We start from the raw sequence: 24,743 nt of genomic DNA on the forward strand, positions 1-24,743 counted from the left end.
CAATTGTGTGCCTCACAATTGTAGATTGTGCTCAAAATTAAAAAAAGAACCACAAAAAGTTAAGTGTGCCAATACTTTCGTCCATTTAAAATTCTCTATTTTTGCTCAGTAAAGTAATTGAAAGGTTTATAATAGCTGTCTAACTCTGGTAGATGAATCAACATTCTAAATCTTATTCGCTGCCTTCCAGCCAATCAGATTCGAGGATTCAGACTTACCATATTATTCAACTTATAAATAGCACAGCACTGCTGAATTTCGGATTCTGATCTGATGATGCTTTCTCACTGAACAAAAATAAAAACCTTAATGGTCAGTCATGTGACTTTGGTCGAGAAAAAAAGAGACATAAGTGGAAGGATTGGTTGAAGAGATCGGCAGTGAGGATCGTCAGCGAAGATAATCAGCGAGGATTCTTATTGGTTGTAAGGTGTTTAACTTTCACCGACCCTTTCGCTCATCTCTCTGATTGGTGGTTCTCTCTCTGAGGCTGGTGTCTCTCTCCGAGGCTGGTGTCTCTCTCAGAGGCTGGTGTCTCTCTCAGAGGCTGGTGTCTCTCTCCGAGGCTGGTGTCTCTCTCCTCTTTATTGGCATCGATGGACTAAAACAGCGCACTGGTCATCAGCTGCAGGTGTTTCTTACTGCTTGTTTGGGCTGGTTCCGATCTCCACTCTCTCACCGCTGGCACAATATGAAAGAAGGGGAAGTGGTAGCTCTACGGTTACGGCTCTGGGTTACTGAACAGAAGGTCTGCGGTTTGAACCCCAGCATCTTCAAGCTGCCACTGCTGTGCCTCTGAGCAACCCTTAGTTCTCCAGGGGCACTGTATCATGGCTGATTCTGTACTCTGCTTCTTAATATGCTGGGATATGTGAAGAAAGAAATTCACTGTGCTGTAATGGACATTTAATAAAATGCATGCATCTATCTAATTAATAATAAACAATGAATATGTGAATAATTAATACACAATTATGCAAATAACCAAGAAGGGTTCCCTGGTGGTCTAGAAAGAATAATGTTGACATGTCTGTATTTCTTGAGTGAGAATGTTTATTGATGGAAGAAGTCTCTACTTGGAGGCCATAAAACACTTTCAGATGCTTTCGCAACATGGCAATGTTTTCTTTTCTTTTTTTTTTTTAAGTAAGAGAAAATAGAGTCTGGTGATAAAACAAATGTTTATATCTGCTTTAATGTCTGTGGGAACAGGAACTAACTTGGTTTGCAGTTGCTACACCACATTAACTGTAACCAGAAATGGATAAAAAAGTATGCTGTGTCATTCATGATATATAAAAATGTGAACTTTTGCCAAAATGCTAAATTTCCTTACCAGATCTTTGTTAATATGATAAAAAGAAACTGACGCTGGAGATTCCTTTCAATAATCTGAACCCTATTCATGGGCAACATCTACACAAAACCAGACGAAAAACGCTCCACGGACATGATTCCGTTTTCGAAATCCTCTCATCCTCACCAAAACATTTTTTGACTCGCGTTATTTCCTCCTGGCGCTTATATACTTTCCGCAGCAATGACTAAAAGTGCGTCGTGAAAACACAATTTGGAGAGCGTTTTTTTCGAAAAGCTACATTGGTGTTGACTGAAAACGCCGTCTCGGTGTGGACAGGAGGCCAAAATTCAGAGAAAGACATGCGTTTTCAAACGAAAACGTATTAGTCTGGACATGGCCTTATCCTACGTTGCTATAGAAACGACGCCGCATTAGAACGAGCGGCTTAATATAAACCTGTCAGAGCTGCTGCTCTAGAAAATTCAACCTTCTGACCAATCACACTCCACAGTTTGAACGATATTCCTTGAACCTAAGTATGTGTGTAAAGTTGAATGTGGATCTGTTGTGATACTAGTGTGGTTAATGACAGCCTGTCTCACCGAGGCGAACGAAGCTGGAAGGTTTAATTGCTGTTTGTCGGGTTTCTTCGCTTACAGTAATTAAACGTGTCTGCAGTTCAATGCCCGTTCACTGAAGACTGATTTACGCCACAAACAAACCGAGCGTGCTTAAGAAATGCCTCGAAATAAACTAATGGAGCACTCTTTAGTGATTCACACACACACACACACACACACACACGCGTGCTTACGCTAAGTGCCGCAAAGAGAACGTGTGAAGCTGTTTGCAGAAAAAGAGTAGCGAAAAAGTAGTAAAAAGAGCGAGAAGCATCCACAGAAGTTTACTGAGTGTTATTAAAGGTGATACGACTAATTGGTGTTGCAATGAAAGCTGTTAGGCCTCGTTGCAAAGCGTGTGTGTGTGTGTGTGTGTGTGTGTGTGTGTGTGTGTGTGGTGTGTGGTGTGAGGGACCGAGTTTCAGAAAAGGTTTCAAACTGTTTGACGAGCAAGCACCGCCCATACAAAAAGCAGAACTTCGAGGTGAGATAAGCACAATGAGGCCTGGGTAAGGAGGAGGAGGAGGAGGTGGAGGTGGAGAAGAAGAACGCTTAATCATTCACACACTTCCTCTTTTCCCAGCCATCAGCTTGTTCTGCAGCACACTTACATACCTGACCACTGGGTAGATTTTCTATCCATTTATATTTCGGCCACATTTGCTGGTTTAACAACCTCCACACTTCTGGGAAGATGTTCCCCTAGATGTTTGTGGAAAGTTTTGGAGAGTTATTCCTAGTGATATAGGTGAGATAAGGAGGCCTGGGGCACCATCAGCGTTCCCACTCATTCCATAAGTGTTCGCTAGCATGGAGAGCTCAATACCAGGTTACTCAAGATCTTCCACTCCAACTCCTGTAAAGCAGATCTTTACGCTGCATGAACCCACACACTTCAACGCACCGCAGATCACAGTCCGGCACATAACACCATGACTGCAATCACATGCAGTCACACTTCACACATCAGAGTTGAGGACTGAGGATGTGAAAACGCTTTTTTTTTCTCAAACATTCGTATGATTACTTCAGTTTATCTTTAATGGTTTATTCAAAATCTTTTAGCCTTTCACATGCATACTGTCGACACAATCTCTAGCAAATGCTACACAATCTCTCACAAATGCTACACAATCTCTAGCAAATGCTACACAATCTCTCACAAATGCTACACAATCTCTCACAAATGCTACACAATCTCTCACTGATGCTACACAATCTCTCACTGATGCTACAAAATCTCTCACAGATGCTACACAATCTCTCACAAATGCTAACCAATCTCTCAAAAATGCTACACAATCTCTCACTGATGCTACAAAATCTCTTACAGATACTACACAATCTCTTACAGATGCTACACAATCTCTCACAGATTTTCTCACGGATGCTATACAGTCTCACAGATGCTACACAATCTCTCACAGATGCTACATAATCTCTTGAATGCTACACAATCTCTCACAAATGCTACACAATTTCTCACAAATGCTACACAATCTCTCACAAATGCTACACAGTCTCTCACAAATGCTACACAATCTCTCACAAATGCTACAATCTCTCACAAATGCTACAATCTCTCACAAATGCTACAATCTCTCACAAATGCTACAATCTCTCACAAATGCTACACAATCTCTCACTGATGCTACAAAATCGCTCACAGATGCTACACAATCTCTCACAAATACTACACAATCTCTCACAAATGCTAGACAATCTCTCACAGATTCTTTCACGGATGCCACACAATCTCTCACAAATGCTACACAAGCTCTCATTCATGATACAAAATCTCTAACAGATGCTACACAATCTCTCACAAATGCTACACAATCTCTCACAAATGCTACAAAATCTCTAACAGATGCTACACAATCTCTTATAGATGCCACACAATCTCTCACAGATTCTCTCACGGATGCTATACAGTCTCACAGATGCTACAAAATCTCTTACAGATGCTACACAATCTTTTGATAGTTACACAATCTCTCACAGATGCTACAAAACCTTTCACAGATGCTACACAATCTCTTGAATATTACACAATCTCTAACAGATGCTACACAATCTCTCACAGATGCTACACAATTTCTCACAGATTCTCTCACAGATGTTACACAATCTCTCACAGATGCTACACAATCTCTTGAATATTACACAATCTCTCACAGAGGCTACACAATCTCTTGAATATTACACAATCTCTAACAGATGCTACACAATCTCTCACAGACGATACACAATCTCTCACAGATTCCCTCACAGATGCTACACAATCTCTTGAATATTACACAATCTCTCACAGAGTCTACACAATCTCTTGAATATTACACAATCTCTAACAGATGCTACACAATCCCTCACAGACGCTACACAATCTCTCACAGATTCTCTCACAGATGCTACACAATCTCTCGCGGATGCTTCACAATCTCTTACAGATGCTACACAAACTTTAACCTAAAGGGAAATGTGGCTGTGTCCCAATCCTACTTTCTTACAGAAACACAGCATAAACAGTTTTTCACTCACGTTTTCACAAGTATACATTTGATGACCTCAGCAACGATTGAAATAAGTCAAAAGTATTTGGACACTCGACTTTTCCAGCCATATGTGGTTCCTACCCAAACTGTTACCACAAACTTGGAGGCATACAATTGCACAGGACATGTTTACATGCAGAAGCCAGCTTCATAAATATATACTTTACATGGGTTGGATGTACGTGGAATATCTCCTGCTATAAAGCTCCACCCCTATTGAACACCTTTGGGATAAATGAGCACAAATCTCTATAAGATCATTACAAAATCTAGTGGAAGATCTTCTAAGAAAAGTGGAAGTTCTTATAACAGGACACTGGGGATGAGATGTCAAAAAGCACATATTCATTTTTGTTTCATATTGTGTATGGTGTTAAAGACCTGGTCACACATCAAAACAGTACACAAAAATATAAACTTTTGCAAGACGCTTGTGTTTCTCAGTTTAGTTTTTTTTTTTCCTCAGAACAAATCAGTATAAATGCTCTGACTTGACCAGGTCAACCAGAAAACCACACGCTTCAAAAGCAACCCAGGAACGTTCCTACATGAGCGAGGGTTATCAATCCCAATGCCACACTGTTACAAACTAACAACAGTGCAACAGAGGTACAAATGAAATGCACTGGTTTTGCTTGGAGCATTTCGATTGGCTCAATTGTGTTACCATGGACGCTGGGATCCAATCAAGAGATCCATCTGGGGAAAAGACCTAGGAAGGTTACCAGTTCAAAAGCTTCTGTGTCGCTTGTGACTGGGCTTGAGGTTTGTTAGAGCTGCTGCACACACACACACACACACACACACACACACACACTATTCAGAGGACATTCAAAAAACCCTCGTTTCCACACATATTTCAACATGGAAGGAACGTAACCTCCAGCCCACCCTGTGTGAGATTAACAGCAGGGGCATCGCGCCAAAGCCACTGTCTCCTGCTTAATTCCTCTAACTTCAGGCTACGGCGCACCACAGAACACACTCTGACCAGACACACAGTCTCACGCTAGCTTCTGCAGGAAAATCACTTTGGGTCAATAAAAAAAGTAGCACAATTTACAGGAAAAACCCACAAAATTCTGGAAGTGGGACTCGATCAGAATTACAGACCTATAAAAGCACAGGCTAATTTTAAATATTTAGAAGTAATTATTATAACAAATGAGAGTATTACTGAGGGCTAGCTATGCATATCTATCTATCTATCTATCTATCTATCTATCTATCTATCTGTCTGTCTGTCTGTCTGTCTGTCTGTCTGTCTGTCTGTCTGTCTGTCTGTCTGTCTGTCTGTCTGTCCGTTCGTCTGTCCGTCCATCCGTCTATTTTTGTTCTGTACAGAGGTAAATCTTGACCTTCATCAGCAGAAACGAGTCTGGAGCTAAAAATAAGCTTCACAGACAGTCATAACTGGGGTTTATTTGTTTGTTTGTCTGTTTGTTTGTTTGTTTAATTAAACAAGTCTACTTCAGTTAAAGATTTGATCGTTGTGATATCTTTAGTGTGCATTAAATCCAGAGTGTTTTCCCTCCTCATGGTCCTGGGAATGTTTTCCTGGTCCATCTGTTCTGTGTGTGTGTGTGTGTGTGTGTGTGTGTGTGTGTGTGTGTAGAAAAGCTAATTAGTGATTGAAATTTCCACAGACGGTGTTAGTAATTCTGAGGCTTTATGTTCGGTGAATGTAAGTTCAAATCTCCACTTGCAAATACGTAAATATTATGAAGGTTCTGCAGTCATGATGGACAGAAAGAGGAAAGAGAAGAGCTGTGGATTAACATTCCAGCGAGTGTGGCTCTGCCAAGACACTCAAAAGAACGCCTGAGTCACAACTGGCATTTTAAACGCCTCACACACACACACGCACGCACGCGCACGCACGCACGCACACACACACACACACACACACACACACACACACACACACACACACACACACAGACACAGACACACACACGCACAAAGTATGCTGTGGGGAAAATGACAGGTATACTATGAAATTCAGTCACACACACACACACACACACACACACACACACACACACACACACTCCCATCTGCTCAGCTACATGGCACCATCCGCGAGCTCGTCACTGTCACTTGCAGCTGGCCTATTCTCCCGTCACTTCTCCACTGAGATGAAGGGAGGAAGAGTTCGCTCCTCTTGTGTGCTGCCTTTTTCATTTCATCCTCTCTATCTATCTCTCTCTCTCCATCCCTCCACCTGCATCCCTAGTTCCCTTTATTCCTCTTCTGAGCTTGAGAGACAAGAAGACATGAGGAGGCCCGGTCTGCTTGCGACAGCATGTAATGCCTTTCCCCATTCTTACACACACCCACACACACACACACACACACACACACAGACACACACAGACACACACACACACACCTGCGTCCGAATCGTTCGTTCTTTTGTCACGTGACTCAAAAAATAAGATAAAAAAATAAGATTTCTTCATTTTAATGAACGAGATTCAAAGAACCGAATCACTGAAATGATCCGCTTTTCCCATCACTCATACACACGCTCTAACTGTTTGGACTTTAAGTGTATGATTTACAAAAAAAATAAGCAAAAAAAAACCAGAGCTTGGTTTATACACAAACAATTTTGTTTAGAATTGCATTTTTTATAATTATGTATGTAGATTGTTGTATATAGAAAATACGCCATAATTATTGTAGCTTGCTTGGATTTCACAATAGCATTGCATATTAGGTGAAACCATGGCAACCAAAAACCAGCTAAGCAACTTGACACGAGGAGCTAAAAAAGTGATCTGATCACGTAAGTGAACCCGAGCCGGACAAAACACGATATGGACAAAAGTTTGTGGACACCTGAGCATAAGATTGGTACTTTTTTGAACATCTCATTCCACAATAAGGCCGCCAGCGTTTACATTTTCATGATCAATAGGATTTGAGCTCTATAGCAGGAGATCTTCCACATATATCCAATATCGATGTAAAGCAGATATTCATGAAGCTGGAATTGTGCACAGGGTTTGCATGGTCATGCTGGGGCAGGTTTGGATCTCCAGTTTGAAACGAAGGGAGAATTTCATTTTCTGTTATGGCATTTGGCAGATCCAGAGCGACTCATATTTATCTCATTCATACAACAGAGCAGCTATAGGGTTGAGGGCCTTGATCAGGGGCCCAGGAGTGGAAGCTTGGTGTGGCTGGGATTCAAACTCACAACCTTCAGATCCAAAATCCAAAGCTTAAACCACTAACAACTTTGTGGTAAAAGATTGGGGAAAAGTCAGGTGTCCCAATACTTTTGTCCAAATGTGACATCATAGTCAGTAGAGCAGCATGACAACAGGCAACATCTGAATGAAACATCGTTACTATAAAAACCACAATAAATTATTTTCTCTCAAGCTGTTTTTTTTCCTCCCCCCCAAAACAAAGCAGACAAGCTGGAGCGCTCCAGGCCTCGTCAGATGCTATTTGGGAACCATCTGTTTTGTCGTACATGGTAGAAAACGGTACAATTTTAATGCAAATCATCAGCGATGTGTTAGATCTGTACAGAAACGGACAGAAACGAGCAGGTCTTACCACCTGGATGGATCCGTCTGCCTCGGTGCATCGGGACGCCGGGCCACTTTCTCTGCAGACTTCAGTGTCTCAGTGTCTGGGGAACCGTGAACCGTGTAGACAACACACATGAGTTTGTCCAGTTTCAGTTATGCAGAAGTGTGATCTGTGTGTGTGTGTGTGTGTGTGTGTGTGTGTGTGTGTGTGTGTGTGTGTGTGTGTGTGTGGTCAGTATGGTCTCACTTGTCCTCCACCACCCCTCTCCTGCTCTGCTTCCTGTGTGAAACTAGCCTCCTCATCACCTGAACTTCATGATCAGGTCTTCTTTTTAAAAAAAAGGGATGCGTCTATGTATGTATGTTTGTGTGTGTGTGTGTGTGTGTGTGTGTGTGTGTGTGTGTGTGTGTGTGTGTGTACAAAAGCTGTTTTTTTCACTGTCTCCTGCGAGTCACTCTACCCTCTTTGAGAGATGGAGCTCGTTGTTCTGCTCATCTGTTTCTCTTTCGGCTTTAAAGCCGCTTAACCACGACGCTGCGGAAACGCACACATGCACACACACACACACACACACACACACACACGCACTGCTGCCAGCTTTCCTACACGCTTCACCAACCAAAACCAGAGCAGAAGGAAGAGGTTGCAATAAACAGTGCTAAAAGTAATTATCTGAAACCTACACAGGGCTTTTATTTATAACACGCTCAGGAGCACCGCATTTATATAAAGCAGTGCAGACGCCAAAAACACACACGAGGTGACAAAATCACTCAGGGATGCGACGATGCTTAAATTCGGCTTCAAAATAAATACGGAACGTGCACAAGCACGCACTGTACGGCATGTAGTGTAACGGGCCGCCAGATAAGTAAATAAATAAATAAATAAATAAATAAATAAATAAATAAAGTATTTGAGAATAAATAATTCATAATATAATGAGATAAAATACTGCATATAACTGTAGTGAAATTAAATAAAAAAAATTCATTATTAATAATGGAATATGGCATATTTAATTCGTTTGACGCTGCTGAATAAATATTTGTTATAACATCTATCATTTATATAATTCATTTTTCTATAATAATTATTTTTAAAATTATTATAAATATATATAATTTAAATATATAGTTAATTAGAATCTATCTATCTATCTATCTATCTATCTATCTATCTATCTATCTATCTATCTATCTATCTATCTATCTATCTATCTATCTATCATTTTTAATCTCTAAACATGTTTTACTGCTGCGCCAAGTCTCAAATCAACACCAAAATCCACCATGATGCGTCAATTAAAACCGCCCGTGTGGAAACATAGCAAAAGTGTGGTGTCCTGATAATTTACGGAATTGAAACCCCACAATTACTATAAAACATTTACATGAGTATTTTGTCTTTATGATCTATATTGAGTTTGGTTTCACTGCTAATAAACAAACATTTGCATAAAGCATATATATGCGCATGTTGATTAGATTATTGAAAATTTAGCACGTATTAATTAAAAGTACATTTAGAATATATATATCAGCACAAATCTCTTCAGAATCTAGCAGAACATCTACCCATAAGACCGGAGCATATTATAAAGCAAATCAGGACCAAATGTGGAATGGGATCTTCACAAAGCACATATCTTATGGTTAGGTGTCCACAAACTTTTGGCTGTGTCATATAAATGCTTTTAAAAGACAACAGTTAATTCTGGAAATGTGTTGAAATTCTTTAGGTAAAGATTTGACAAAAAAACAAACCCAAACACAAATAAAAAATACTGAAATGTCCCTTTAAAAGAAAACTCCAGATACAAGTGAGGAGCTTCATCTCAACTTGGCCACACTTTTATTCTCCTCTGTGCCTGTAAGTAAAGCACTCAGGGTGGAGGGATGATGTAACACTCGTGCCATCAGGTACATTTGAACTCGTATCTGTGGCTGGATGAAGAGGGAGAGTTTATTTGCGCGAGGTTGTACAGAGTGCAGCGGCTTGTAATGCCTTAATGCTCCACTCAGCACGTACACCATAATAAAAACAGATACACACTGACAAGCTGCATCCTCTGTCTCCCTCTGTCTCTCTACCAATATCTCTCTCTTTCTCTCTCACTCTATCATTCTATATCTATCACTCTATCTATCACTCTATCTATCACTCTATCTATCTATCTATCTATCTATCTATCTATCTATCTATCTATCTATCTATGTTAAGCACAAGTGACAACATGATGTGGAGGTTGAACGAGTAGTTTTGAGAATTTTATTTTTGATCTGAGAAACGCTCCAAAGCAACTGTGAAAAACTGTAAATCCCAAAACATCTCAATATCAGTTCATTGCATAAGTCATTGAATGCAAAATGGACCCAATAAATACTTAATATTTATCAGTATTATATATCAGTATATAAAATACACCTGCATGTCTTCTCTCACCACATCCATAAACCTTGTCCTTGGTCTTCCTCTTTTCCTCCTACCTGGTGGTTAAATCCTCAGCATTCTCCTTCTGATATAACTCATGTCCCTCCTCTGCACATGTCCAAACCATCTTAATCTCACCCCCCTTACCTTGTCTCCAAAACGTCCTACATGCGCTGTCCCTCTAATAAACTGATTTCTAAACCTGTCCATCGTCGTCACTCCCAACGAAAACCTCAACATCTTCAGCTCTGCTACCTCCAGCTCCACCTCCAGTCTTTTACTCAATGCCACTGTCTCTAAACCATACAACATCTCAGGTCTCACCACAGTCCTACAAACTTTCCCTTTCACTCTCACAGATACTCTTCTATCACAAATCACTCCTGCTATCACTCTTCTCCACCCACTCCACCCTGCCTGCACTCTTTTCTTCACTTCTATAACACACTCTCCATTACTTTACACTGTTGACCCCAGTTACCTGAACTCCTCCACCTTCTCCACCTCTACCTCCACCTTAAACAAAATCCACCGCTCATGAAAATCCCCACATCATACTTGGAAGGAAATTTGAATATCAAACAACAGATGGCAGATCAGAAATAAACCATGTGGATTACAAAAGTGCAAAAATCAGAAGTTTACTAAAGCACATTAGCAACCGTGTATCAACCTGGAAAGAACCAGAGATTCCAGTTTTCTCAATACTGGTAAACCTTTATTAATTTAACCTTTTCTTTTATATAAAGTGTAATAGAGGAAAAAAAGTTTTTAATAGCAAGTATACAAGATGTAATAAAGATACAGGAATTCAAGCTAAGCAAGCTAGCTAAGCTAAGCTAAGATAAGAAGTTGAAAAACCAGTGGCTTAGAAACCAGTTGCTTGTTGCTGAGTCAGTTTGTGTTTCAATTCATGTCAAAAATATCATACTAATGACTTGAACAGCACCTCAAGGTTGTAATTACGTTTCAGAAGCTCCAAATGTCATAGCGGCCACAATAAAAACCTGAAATCTCCATCATACTGTAATGTTTATGTGAGAATTAGCCACATTTAACCGATCGGTTCTTCATTTTCTTTCTGTTGTCCTAAGAAGCATTAATACATCCACAAAATTCACATAATTCCAAGCTTCTTTCTTTCGCCATCACTCCCTCTCTCTCGCTCTATTTCTCTCTCTCTATCACTATCTTTCTATCACCTGTTCCCTCTATATATTAGTCTCCCAATCATTTTCTGTCCACTAATGTTTGGTTCTTTATTTTCTCCTGTTGTCATGAGAAGAATCGTTACATCTATAAAATACACATAATTCCAAGCTCATATATGCTAAAGAGCCTTGAAGAAGAACCCTTGAAGAACCCTTTGATGTGCAAATAACCTTTGAGTGAATTTCCAAGCTTGAACTTGGACTTAAAGAACCACTGTTTTAAATTCTAGGTCCATTTTCATCCTCTATTATTATAACCACAGTGTCCCAATTTTTGACAGATTATCAAGTGCTCCTGTGATGATGTCGGTCTGTGTTACTTGCACAGTATATGAGTTTTAAGGTACCGGAGTAAAAAGGTCAGGAAAAAATCCAGCATAATGAGCAACCTGAGGAAGAACCGCTGCAGGCTAAATCTCAGAAGATCAAAGAGAGGACACCACAAAGGGGATAGAGAATGAAGAAGAACCGCATGGACTCACTGGAAGGTGATCGATCTCGGTCGTCGCTCGATAGGCGAGAACTTGTGATGTTGATCCCAGAATCCCTGGACAGAGCACCGACATGCTTGGAGACTTCTCTCAGGGGTGTAGCCGGGTGACGAGCATCCTCTTTACTGCTTCCGGCTGGTTCTTCTGCTGTGGAGCTCTGCTGTGGAGAACACACATGCTTAGTTTTGTTGTGTCACTTTATATAGGCAATCAGGTTACAAATAAAATTTAGCAAAATAATAAGTTCTGAGAGTCGTGTAGCAAAAGGTGGCAGAGTAGACTTGCTCTACTATGCTATGTTACAAATGGCCACTGTTGGGCCCCTGAGCAAGGCCCTTAACCAGTTGGTAAATGATATCATTGTAAGTCTATGTGAATAAAAGCATTAATAAAACCACCATAAATATGAAAGTAATTCCTAAGTAAGAAAGCACACAAACAGGTTTACACACGTGTCTGACTGCCAATTCTACACTAAAACATTTATCTTGCATCTATGGAAGGAGTGTCCCATGTCAAAGACAAAGTTTGTGCTTTAAGGTGAAGAAAACTATCCTGACTACACGTGTTACCACGTCTTCGATTTCATCACGGACAGCGAGTTACAACAAACATGAAATTCAGTGTGAAACTGGGCAAATCTGCCACAGAGACATTTGACGTGACATACGTTTGACATATGGCGATGCTGCGATGAGTCGTGAGTGCTTCAAGAGTGGAAGAACATCACGAGAGATCAGGAGGATCCTCAATGAGCTCTACCCCTAAGAATTGTCGAAACCGTTCGGAAACTCATGCATGACGATCGCCTGAGAACCATCCACATGACCTCACTTCCACACCCACCATGCTCACCAGATTTGGCTGGTTCAAGCCCCAGAGCTGGTTCAAGCTCTAGCCCTCTCAAACTGGCACTGCTGGGTCCTTGAGCAAGGCCTTTAACCCTCTCTGTATCATTGCTGATCCTCTGACCCCAGATTTCTAACACGCTGTGCCATGATGTACATGTGACAAGTAAACACATCTACTATCTAACACCGCTTCGGTGAGCCAGCAACTGATTCCACCTTGATCTCTGACACCACTTTCAACAACTGTCTGTGTTTTGATTACCGCTGAATAAAAGAAGGAGAGAACGCAAATAAAAAGGCAGCATTTTTCTTTGACAAGGTCTTGACGCAAGACAGCAAGCTTTGGGATGAGAAAGAGACTGCTAGAAGAAAGAGAGCGAAAGAGACGAAGCTTCTAGACGAAGAAGGAAGCGTTGAAACGACAGACACATGAGACGAGTGTGACAGAAAAAGCCATAACAGAAGAATAACAGGAGGAGCTGTCAGAGAGGGATGTGCGAGCAGAGAGGTATGGGAGACGACTTAAAAGTGCTGGTGATGGCTCTGGCGTTGACGAGCGCCAGCAGTCGATCTGCCGTGCCATCTCGTGACAAAAAGAAAGCCCGGGGCTGATGAAATAAACATGCTTTCTTTCACGATACGGAGAGATGGAAAAACCGCCAGGCCCAGACGTGAGACCGTGGCTCTTCTGTGTTTTGTCGAGGAAAAAAATACACAGGATGCACACAGGTGCCTAAAAATAAAAACGTGCCGGCCCTAATTACTTCTCAGGAGGAGCGAGGCGTTTTTTTTTCTTTTCCTTTTTTTCAGGCTTTGTAGACAGATTGAGAAGGACATTATGGGTAGATACCAAATTCCTGAGTGATTTATTTGATCTGAGTTGCTTAGCAGCGTGTTCTCCGCTCTGGCATGGTGGAAGAACTTCATTAAAGGCTAACCACACACATGCAGTACCACCACAAACCTAGGTCTTTTGGCATATGACTGAATTAGACATTGCGTGAAATACTTGAAATCATAATGTTATGTAATGTGCATCCATTATTCAGGTCTTGTGACAACAAAAATCTGACGATGTTTAAAAAGAAGCACATGCCAATCTAATGGTCAGGTTTCCACAATTTGTTGTTCATATAGTGTAGCAAATGCTATCATTGCATTCTTGAAATCCTTCAATTCGATTTGTCAGAAAATGACTCATTGTTTCTGGCTGCAAACTGAGAATTAAAGTAAGAACAGATTCAGGTTTTTTCACCTTCTATAACATAAGTGAGAACATGGACCTGATTTGTGGATGATCCACATTAAATTATATAAAATATAAAAATGTCATCCCTATCAAATTGCTGTTGGACGAAAGGAATAAAACGATTGATAACCAAGGTAACGATCATATTAACCTCCTCTATATTTGTCCATTTCATGCCACGCCCCCAAAAATTTCAATCTGATTTCAATCTCAAGTGAAAAATATTATTTGTCTAATATTAATGACTCATATGGATCTAAGAGTCCAAGGCTCCTGACCCTGCAACGATCATCTCCATCCAGCCTTTCTAATCGAGCGGTGTTTTGGGCAGCAGTAAAGATAGACCAATGTGAGAGAAATTCACACAGTGACCTTTATCCGATTAGCACCTCGTCTCCACGTTCCACACACAACCTCCACACAACACCGTGACTGCGTTACGCTACAGGGCTTTGACCTCTCCGTATAAATATCTGCAGGTAAACGCTCCGGTTCGTGCATGTCGGAGGAATCCACCCACAGACACGTTTTTCCACTGGATCGAGACGCCTTTTTCTCCAGCATCGTTCTGGAAGATGAGAAGTTTGCAGGGGAGCCGAGTTGAGTGACTCAGTGAGTCACCAGACATGAGGTTGGGATAAAAGAAAACAAGATGAAAGTGTTACCTAATAGAAGACAAAGTCTTTATTCTCTATAACTAATTTTACTGAACTGACAGCAGCTGAACAGCGTGTGTGAGATTAGGAGGGGAATATAAATATAAAGCTAATATATGCTTGAAGATGCTTCCATGATACACAATATGAATCAAAGAATACACAGAAATAAGAAAAGCGACAAACAATATTCTCTTATTCAAAGCACAACAAAATACGACAGCTACTGTATAAACTGTAAATAACAGAGGTGGAAAGTAACGAATTATAATACTTGGGTTACTGTATTTGAGTAGTTTTTAGTGTAATTCTACTTTTTAAAACTATTTTTTAATAATAATAATATTAATAATAATAATAATAATAATTATTATTATTATTATTATTATTTTACTTTTATTAAAGTATGTTATGTTTTAAGTACTATACTTAACTCGATTTAAAATCGTATCAATTACTGAGTAAATAAATGAGGGTCCCTGGAAATAAATAAATAAACAAATAAATGATGGGCGGAGAACAAACGTGCTAAACTCACAGGAAAGAAAGATGGAAACGACAAGACAGAAACAGTGATGCAGATCCAGCTGAAAGCGAAATGCCATTGAATTGTTATTATATGTCATTAATTATCATTAAAAAAAACGTTCTTTCGTTAATTATCATAAATGATCATGAATCTGTACAAAATTTGTTTTCTTTTTTTTCTTTTTACTTGTACATGAGTAGATCTTTAAATCAATAAATTGACTTGTATTTGAGTTAAGCTTAATTGAAGTAACAGTACTTTTACTTGAGTACAATATTTTATTACTCTTTCCACCCCTGCTATATAACACCTATACATCTAACCAGTGAATTATGAAAAGGAACACGTAACATCATTCAGATAAAGATCAAGAGCTTCAATTTATATTCATATCAAACATCAAAAAAAGGGGAAAAAATCCTCAGTGATTTAGGTGGTGCCAAATGGGCTTCAGAATGGCTAATCTCCTAGGATTTCTGCATACAACACTGTCTACAGACAAAATGGTGCGAAAAACAAAAAACATCCAACGAGCCACAGGTCTGTGGGTGGAAAAGCCTTATCAATGAGAGAGAGTTTAGAGGGCCAGAGCTGAGAACAAAGTGACACTAACTCTTAGAAGCACTCTTTACAGCCGCAGTAAACAAAAAAGCATCCCTAATAGATGTGTAAATTAGTCGTTCAAAACGTTAAAATATATCAGCTAAACACAATTAAATCCTCCTTTTGGTTTTACACATCTATTAGTTATGTGCATCTCAATAACTGAAGCTGATTTCGATGCGTAGCCAATGATACGATACATTAAAGACACAACTGAAGCAGCGGCCGATGCGATGTGATACGATTCCCCACTATTAGGATGCAGCACAATCCGATTTCATTTCAACACAATGCGATTCAATGGAAAAAATATGATGCTATACAATTCAATAAGGTAAAGATAGTTCACTTTTATTGATTTATCTTTGGTTCAGACAGACCTTCTGACTTCTAACTCATGGCCCTTTTGCAAACAGGCCTTTGTAGAGCAAAATGTTCTTTTCCTGTTCTGTCTCTAGGAAGTTACAGCTCTACCTCTGCCATGTTAATCTTTTTTCTATGTGACTCTCAGGACACGCCTCGGTCTCCGTAGTGCTGTGATGCGTCATATTAAAATATATTCACAAATATTGGTCACAAATGATTGGTCGATGCAAATATGTTAATACAAATGCCCTGTATCCGAAGAAAGAAAAAATTCAATCAATGCGTCATATATATATATATATATATATATATATATATATATATATATATATATATATATATATATATATATATATAAAAAACACTACATGGCAAACCACCAGGAATGCATTAAGTACATTTCTCCACCTTTATCAGGGTTTTCAAGGCACGAATAATTAGCTATATGAAATGTTAGGTTCTACACATTACTGCGAGTCAGGGCTTTGGGGTTGTGCCAGAAAAAAAAGCATTTATCAGCTGTCAGAGTTTTTTTTTAATCAGGCCTTGGAGCTGTTTTAGAGAAATTCTCAATTCTGCTAAATGGAAAGTGGCAAAGTAACGAAATATAAAGGCAATTAGTATTGGAGACAAACACTGAAGACACACACACACACACACACACACACACACACACACACACACACACACACACACACTGTGTTCCAGTTAGAAGCTTAGGAGTAAATATGCTCAAACAGGAGGCGAGTCAGTACCAGTATGCACCCCATCGACCCATCCAGCCAGCCTCCTGGGCCTAATTAGCTCTGAACTTCCTGTGGTGGACGAACACCAGCCGCTTTCACGCCGTCTATAATGAGAGCAGAAGAACTCGACGTGGGTCACGTCCTGTACCACCTACCATCGCCACGTCCTCTTCTCGGCAGCTTCCAGACACCACAGCGTCGAGATGCAGCCTTTCAGTACAACCGCACGCCATTCAGCCGCTCGGCCACTTAATTAAACTCGCCAGGGACCGCGGGAGCCGCTGATATATTACTCATTACATGCAAGTGACAGGGAGAAAGGGCAAAAGTATATATGACAGAGGTCAGTGAGGTCAGAAGAAGAGACAGGTCTAGAGATTAGAACATTTTTCTTAGGATCAAAAGCAAAAGATTGAAAATTCGTATCTGTTATGTAAATAATAATAGTAAAGAATTTACAGGTGAAGTGCTATTCACAAGTACAATATATGAACAATAGTTTGTGGACACTTAGTAAAGTCAGGTAGTGATGTAGGTGAGAAGGTGAGGAGGCCTGGGGGGGTGCAGTCAGCGTTCACATTCATCCCCAAGATGTTCAATAGGGTTTAGAGCTCTATAACAGGAGAACATCCACTACAACCCCATGTAAAGCATATGTTCATAGAGCTGGCATTATGCACCTGCTTGAGCAGCTTTGGGTCTCCTAGTCTGTTAAGAAAAATGTCATGCTAGCGCATCCAAAGACGTCGTATACAAATGTATACTTTTGGCCATGTAGTGTATTTCAGTATATACAAAGTCTTGTAATATTTTATACTCATTAAAACTGAGTATCTGCATGTAGATACATTTTTTGTTTATCTAATGAGCAATAAACAAAGTCATAGCTAAAATAACTAAAGTACACAAGCTTTATAAATGTATTAATCATTAGCTATTAATAAACTGATAATACCGAGTGCTACTGTGTGTTGGTGCTTTACATTAAGGCATTTAGTTATTCATTGCAACTTCCAATTGTCTCATTTATGCAAATGAGTAGGTCAGACTTAAGATCGGCTCTGAGCCCTTTCCTGTTTGCAGTGGTGATGGACAGGTTGAAGGACGAGGTCAGACAGGAGGCTCTGTGGACTGTGATGTTTGTGGATGATATTGTGATTTATGGTGAGAGTATTTTATTTTTTAATTGTTTCTTGACCCTGTTGCGGCCCTCAATGCTGCAACCCCAGGGATGAGGGGAACAGGAAAAGGGTAAGTGCAATCGATTTGCACTTCCTGCCTGGCTGCGCCTTCACAGTGGGTTGAGCTGAATGTGTGTGTGTGTGTGTGTATGTGTGTGTGTGTGTGTGTGTGTGTGTGTGTGTGTGTGTGTGTGTGAGAAAGTGTGTGCGTGTGTGTGTTTGATTGTCAAAGTAAGTAAACAGCCATGTAGGAAGCATAGGAGACCCATGTCAATGTCATAAAAAGAAGTGAATTCATTCTTTTGCTCTCCAGCCGTTACCATATTATCTTAAACACACACACACTGATTCGCTGGACCTGTGCTCAGGTGTCTATGTGACAGTTCGTATCTATGAATATTTGCACTGTAGTTAAAAAAAAGCATTGTGTTGTGTTTGTGTTTGCATAAAAGGGTGTGTTTAACTGATGACACATGCTGTTGAGGTTTTTACTTGGCAAGTTCACAACCAACGCCCTGATCTTTAAAACCACAGTGCTAAGCTGGGCAAACATGACATGACAATTAACATCCTAACCGATTAAAAAGAAAAGAGAGAAAAAAAGGGGAAAAACGCAGCTTTAATTAAAAAAAACATTTCCCACACTTTTCGACAAAAAAAAATCAGAATCAATAAAATCCTCAATGAATCCGACAATTCAGATTAAACCTGACTTTTCATACCAACAAGCCCCGCCTCTCTTTGACCTGTCATATCAACAAGCCCCGCCTCTCTTTGACCTGTTATATCAACAAGCCCTGCCTCTCTTTGACCTGTTATATCAACAAGCCCCGCCTTTTTCTGACCTGTTATAGCAATAAGCCCCACCTGTCTCTGACATCAAAAAGCCCTACCCCTCTCTTACCTGTCATACCAACAAGCCCCGCCTCTCTCTAATATTAGCAAGCCCCGCCTCTCTCTGACCTTTTATATAAACAAGCCCCGCCTTTCTCTGACCTATCATACCACCAATCACCATTCAGATCAGGAAGCCCCACCTGTAATTGCATTAGGTCTGCAAGTGAATAAATCAGTGTATTAAATAAAAAATAAACTAACAAATAAATAAATAAATAAACCACAAATAAAAATATAGCATGACAATATGCATGTTTTCAAAATCCCGTTTTTTTTCCCAGTGGAGAGCTGAGTAAAATAAAAAGCGAACTGCGGATGGACGAATGGTCCTGAACGCTTATCCTGAATTTCGAATCACACAAATCAAATGTGCGAGATCAAAATCAAATGAGCGCGACCGTAAAGTCGTAGACGAATCGTTTACCCTCTCAAACTCTGCGTTTGGCCTTTCGAAAGGGCAAATCGGAAATAAAATTGGCCTACAAATCGTGTGTAGTGTACATCCCACACATGAGCTTCCTCTTCACTAATACAGCCATAAATCCAGCAAACCCTCAGCGACTCGTCCTGTGCACAGCTCCACATCGATTTCCTCAGTACACACTCTAATGGCCGCTCTATTCAGGGTCTCGTTAGGAACCTGTGCACAGGGGCTCTCTGTAATGGCGTGTCGTTTCTAATAAAACTCCTGTGAGGCAAAGGCGGAGCACTGCCTACCGCACACACACCGCTACGCTCTTAGCCAGGGCGCAGTGGTAATTGAGGTATTATGCAAAACAATCACAAGCCCATTCGATTAATGGAGACTAACAGAAGATGTGAAAGACAAGAACCTTCAAAAAGATGGACGCAAAGAGGATGGGATATGTCTAGACATTCTGCAAAAATTCCATAGGAGTATCTTGGTATCGCTAACATTTAGCGCTCGTTGATACCAGTACAGATACTGCACTGAAACATGGCTAGCAGTTAAAAATGTTAATGCTAATGCTTCATAGGAGTTCCAAAGCCTGTTGACATCCTCCTGTTTTTCCATTAAACCAATAATTAGAACTGATCTCTAATAACTACTGAGGCTAGACACAGTTAGCTAGCCTGAATCGGTGCTAATGCTGCTACATGGTCTGCGGCTACCACTCGCTCTGTTGGACTTGTCTTGTGACCTTAAACATGGATTCCTAAAACAAAACAAAAAAGTAGATCCTGTCCTTTATGTGAAATTTATGTGAAAAAAAAACAAACCTGTGTGGAATCTTTTACATAATTAGAGACAATTTAATCACCATTTCAGAAATTCTCCTGACATGCTTTTGGACCATGGGAGGAAACTGTAGAATGCGGATAGAGCTTATGCAGCACGTGTTAGAGACCTTGTGGAACTCTAACGAGGCATGGTAGCTTAGTGGTTAACATGGTTGCCTCACACCTATGAAGTCAGAGGTTTGAATCTTGCCTCCACCCTGTGAATGCAGAGTTTGGGTGTTTTCCTTATGCTTTTGGGGGTTTCCTCTGGGCACTGTGGTTTCCTCCTTCAGTTCAAAACACATGTATAAAGAAACAGCAGGAAATATTGCTTTCTCCCAGCTCGAAGTCCACGGTTTAATTCCTGGACAGAAGTTTGCATGTTCCCAGTGTGTCTGTGTGGTTTTCGTCAGAGTTTCCTCCCGACTCAACAATCATGCAGATCGATTGCTGATTTAAAATTGGCTTTAAGTCTGAATATGTTTGTGAATGTGTGTGTGGTGGGGTGGGGATAAAATATTCTCGCCTCACACCTAGTTTTCCATGGAAAAGGCTGAAGATCAACCGCAACCGTAACCATGATGAAGACAAATTAGTATGACGCAGGGTCAAAGCCGGTTTTCTGTCCTACAGGAGTGACAAGCAGACAAGCAGACAAGCAGAATTGTAATCTTTCTCCTTAGACAGAATCCACACGCCCTCTGCTGGCCAGAAGCAAAACTGCATTAGAAAAAAAACTAAACAAAAGCAGAAACCTGCCTGAAGGCCTGAAACAAGATAATGTCTTTGAGAATGCACCGCGAAGGATCACGTTAGCTTCCACACAAAGTGCTTTATCATCCATGAATCAATGTAATATAATGTTTTGTTAACAAACAGAGAAGGCGGGAACCTTTCAAATGGAAAGAGCATCAGGGCTAGAACAATACGGGCTAACATGAGGAAGGATCTGAAGTCCAAAACGCTCTTTTCCACTTTTTCTGAGTGTGACATTTCCTTGTTGGACGACAGCGATGTCTGGTTTCCCGTTATCTGTATCTCGGTGACATTCTGTGAGGGGGCAGGTGCACGCTTTGGGCCTGTGAATACATCAACCCTGGCATTTTGAATTACAGCAGCAACAATAAAAAGAAAACTTCGTAGTGAGCAGAGACTTTTGGATGTGGAGAGGTTAAAAAAATGTTTTTTCGGCTCGGCAATCACGTTCACATTGCACCGCGGGAGGAGAAGGAGGACAAACGGCTGGCGAGGTATACAGCTCCTCTCCCTCCCCTGTCAGTTTATCACCGATCCAGCAGACATTAAAGGATCTTTTCAAGGTGGAAAGCGGACAAACTTCTCGTTGCAAAAACAGAGAAATCACTTAATTTAACATGGTTATTGTGTCAAATCGACAAAACGTTGATTAACTGTTGATAAAAATTACACTTTTACCAGAAAGTCCAAAAACTAAAGTGCAGACACACACACACACACACACACACACACACAGACACACAAACACACGTCTGACTTCACACAACGCCTCACAGTTCGCTCGCTCGCTCAAGTGTAAGTGAGAGTGTTAGCGTGTTAGCGGTCTTACGTTTTCCCATCAAAGTTAAACAGTCAGAGCAAATACACGAGGGTAGGAGCAAAGTCAGAGAACCAACACACTCAGAGTACACAATATGGACAAAAGTACTGGGAACACCTGACTTTTCCGCCCATATGTGGTTCTTCTCCACACAATTGTGTGGGACGTCTGAAGAAATTTCCCCCTTGGGTCGCTAGAAGACCCAAAGCTGTTCCAGCATGACAATGTCCCTGTGCACAAAGCAAGCTCCATGAAGATATACTTAACATGGTTTGGAGGAGTGTGGAAGATCTCCTGCTATAAAACCTATTGAACACCTTGGGGATGAATGTGAATGCTGACTGCACCCCAGGCCTCCTCACCTTCTCACCTACATCAGAACCTGTCTTTACTAAACATGAATGAATCTCCACAAGCAAATTCTAGTAGAACATCTTCCAGAAGAATGGAGGTTCTTATAGCAGTAAATGGGGACTCAATGTGGAATTTTATGACTTAGACTTATGCTCAGGTGTCTACAAACTTTTGTGCATTTAGTGTATTACGCATACTATAATCAATACAGACATGATGGTTTCCTCAGGCCAGGATCCTCACAGGAGCAAACCCAGACATGAAACTGTCAATAGTGATAGCATGGAAATTTTCCATGTTTCATTCAGAAGCATAAATACAAAGTCAGTCCTCACAATTCTGTTCATTTTATGATGAAGGTTATGGGGAGGTTGTTGCTCAGTGGTTAAGGCATTGGACTTGGGCCCCTGAACAAGGCCCTTAACCCTCACTTGCTCAGTAAGTAAGTTGCTCTGGATAAGGGCATCTGCCTAATGACGTAAATGTACATTTAAAAGGGCATTCTGGTGAGAAAATGCACATTTTTTCCCACAGTCCACATTTCTGCAATGAAAAATTTATTGCAAGCCACAGATTAAATGCTGAATTCATATTCTATCATTTACACTATAAAGATTTCTTTATATTTATTTGTTGTATTTACCATTTTTAAAGTCATATTTAAAGCCTTTCAAATACGGATATACGGTATACGAAAACCCTTTACAGTTTTAAAGCGATAAACTGATAAAGTGGCAGGCTTTTAAACTGAGGAAGCGCAAAGAGTGTGAGTGAGACTGTTCGCGTGAAAGGGCTCAAGTGCTTGACTTTGTGTCGGGTTCGGTAAATCAGCACAGCTGGACCCATGTGAGGTCAGTGAGTGCCACGCTGGCAGATCTGAGCGTATATAATGCAACATCGGTGTACCTTCAGTGCCCAGCGAGCCCGATCGATACTCCTGACCCAGCAGTATGCCATCACACACCGGTGAGTCACAGCGCAGTCGAGAGCCGAGAGAGCAAAAAAGAAACATTACAACAGGATGCGCGCACAAAGGTTCGAAATCCAAGACCTCTGCAGCATCTTTCGAGCGCTCACACACCACTAGATGTTTTTTTTATCCGAACACTGTCGTGACCTTTTGCATGAAAACGATGCTATCCAGTGCAGATTCCTTCTTCTGTGCTTCTCGTTCATGACTTGACCGACATTCTGGCTCCTTAAACACTGGAGATATTATATAAAGTAGACAGAAAGTATACGCGTTCTCATTAAAAACGTTAATTCCCCAGCTAGGGATCGCAAGAGCGAATCATGGTCATTAGGTATTCATAAGGAAATGTAATGCAGGAAGCGTGTAGATGGATTTTAATGGCTAGAGCCTGACCAGTCTAAAATAGACAAGCTGCCCTCTAATAATCAACCTTTCCCTTTACTCTGACACATGTAATAAGCCAGCGGAGAAACCAGAGGGCAGAGACGGAGATACTGTAATGCATACGAGAGGTAATAATGCATTCAGTGCTTCAGTGAAGGGTGAGGCGGGTCAGTGTGCGGAGAAGAGAATGAAAATGTTTAATGTAGCGGTAATGTGGAAGAGCGTGTCGTGGTCTGAGCGATGGGAGAAGGAGTAGAGTGCAGGGTCTAGATAATGGATTCGATGAGTGATGTGGAGATACACTAGAATTTCCTGGGCAAGGGCTAGAGCGCTTGGTAAAAAAGCTGGGTCATGAAGTGCTGTACGTCTGTGATAATAATGGGTGGTGGAGAAGATTTCGGGTTCGTAGACTAGGTTTTGGCAAGCAATATGTGGAGCTTTTGGCAAAAAGGATGGGAATCAGGCACAAAAGCTGAATCTGCGAGGGGCGTTCAAGTCAAACCATGAATTTAGGGTTGATAAAATGATTTTATTTCAAGGAGTGGAAACTGCATTTATATTTCCACATACTAGCATTTGATTAACGCCTGAAAAGATTGAAAGATTTGTTGGTATGCTTCACTTTGTCACCAGGGAACCTCCACGACCATGATCGTCACTGACAGACATACAGCCATTTTTGAAATGTTTACACCATTCAAATGTTTTACTGCGGCTAAGTGTCTCATCACCTCACTGTGCTTGAAGTCTTCTGTAGATATCTGCGGGTTTTACGCCTTCGTTCTTGAGAAACTTCACCGCACACTGTTCCATGCACGCGCAAACACTGTTATCTGTCATCTGGATTAACGGTCTCTAGACCAGTCCACGACATGTGCGCCACCTATCAGTAACAGGATACACTATCTGTTTACAACTGCATGATGTACCACCACACTAGAATCCATTTGTAGATCTGGAAAAGTAAGACTTGATCG

General features: G+C 40.7%; 1 protein-coding gene across 4 annotated transcripts in view; it reads right to left on the reverse strand.

The window, feature by feature from the left end:
• gse1b (Gse1 coiled-coil protein b) overlaps window positions 1-24,743 on the reverse strand; it is a 224,166-nt gene that overhangs the window by 144,011 nt on the left and 55,412 nt on the right. For 3 of the 4 annotated variants that reach the window (XM_046864954.1, XM_046864952.1, XM_046864951.1), the window contains exon 2: window positions 12,151-12,319. In XM_046864954.1, the coding sequence (XP_046720910.1) occupies window positions 12,151-12,319 (169 nt within the window). The remainder of the gene's footprint in view (window positions 1-12,150; window positions 12,320-24,743) is intronic. The other variant, XM_046864953.1, reaches the window with a different exon arrangement.

This window comes from Silurus meridionalis, chromosome 13 (genome assembly GCF_014805685.1).
Source record: "Silurus meridionalis isolate SWU-2019-XX chromosome 13, ASM1480568v1, whole genome shotgun sequence".
NCBI lineage: Eukaryota > Metazoa > Chordata > Actinopteri > Siluriformes > Siluridae > Silurus > Silurus meridionalis.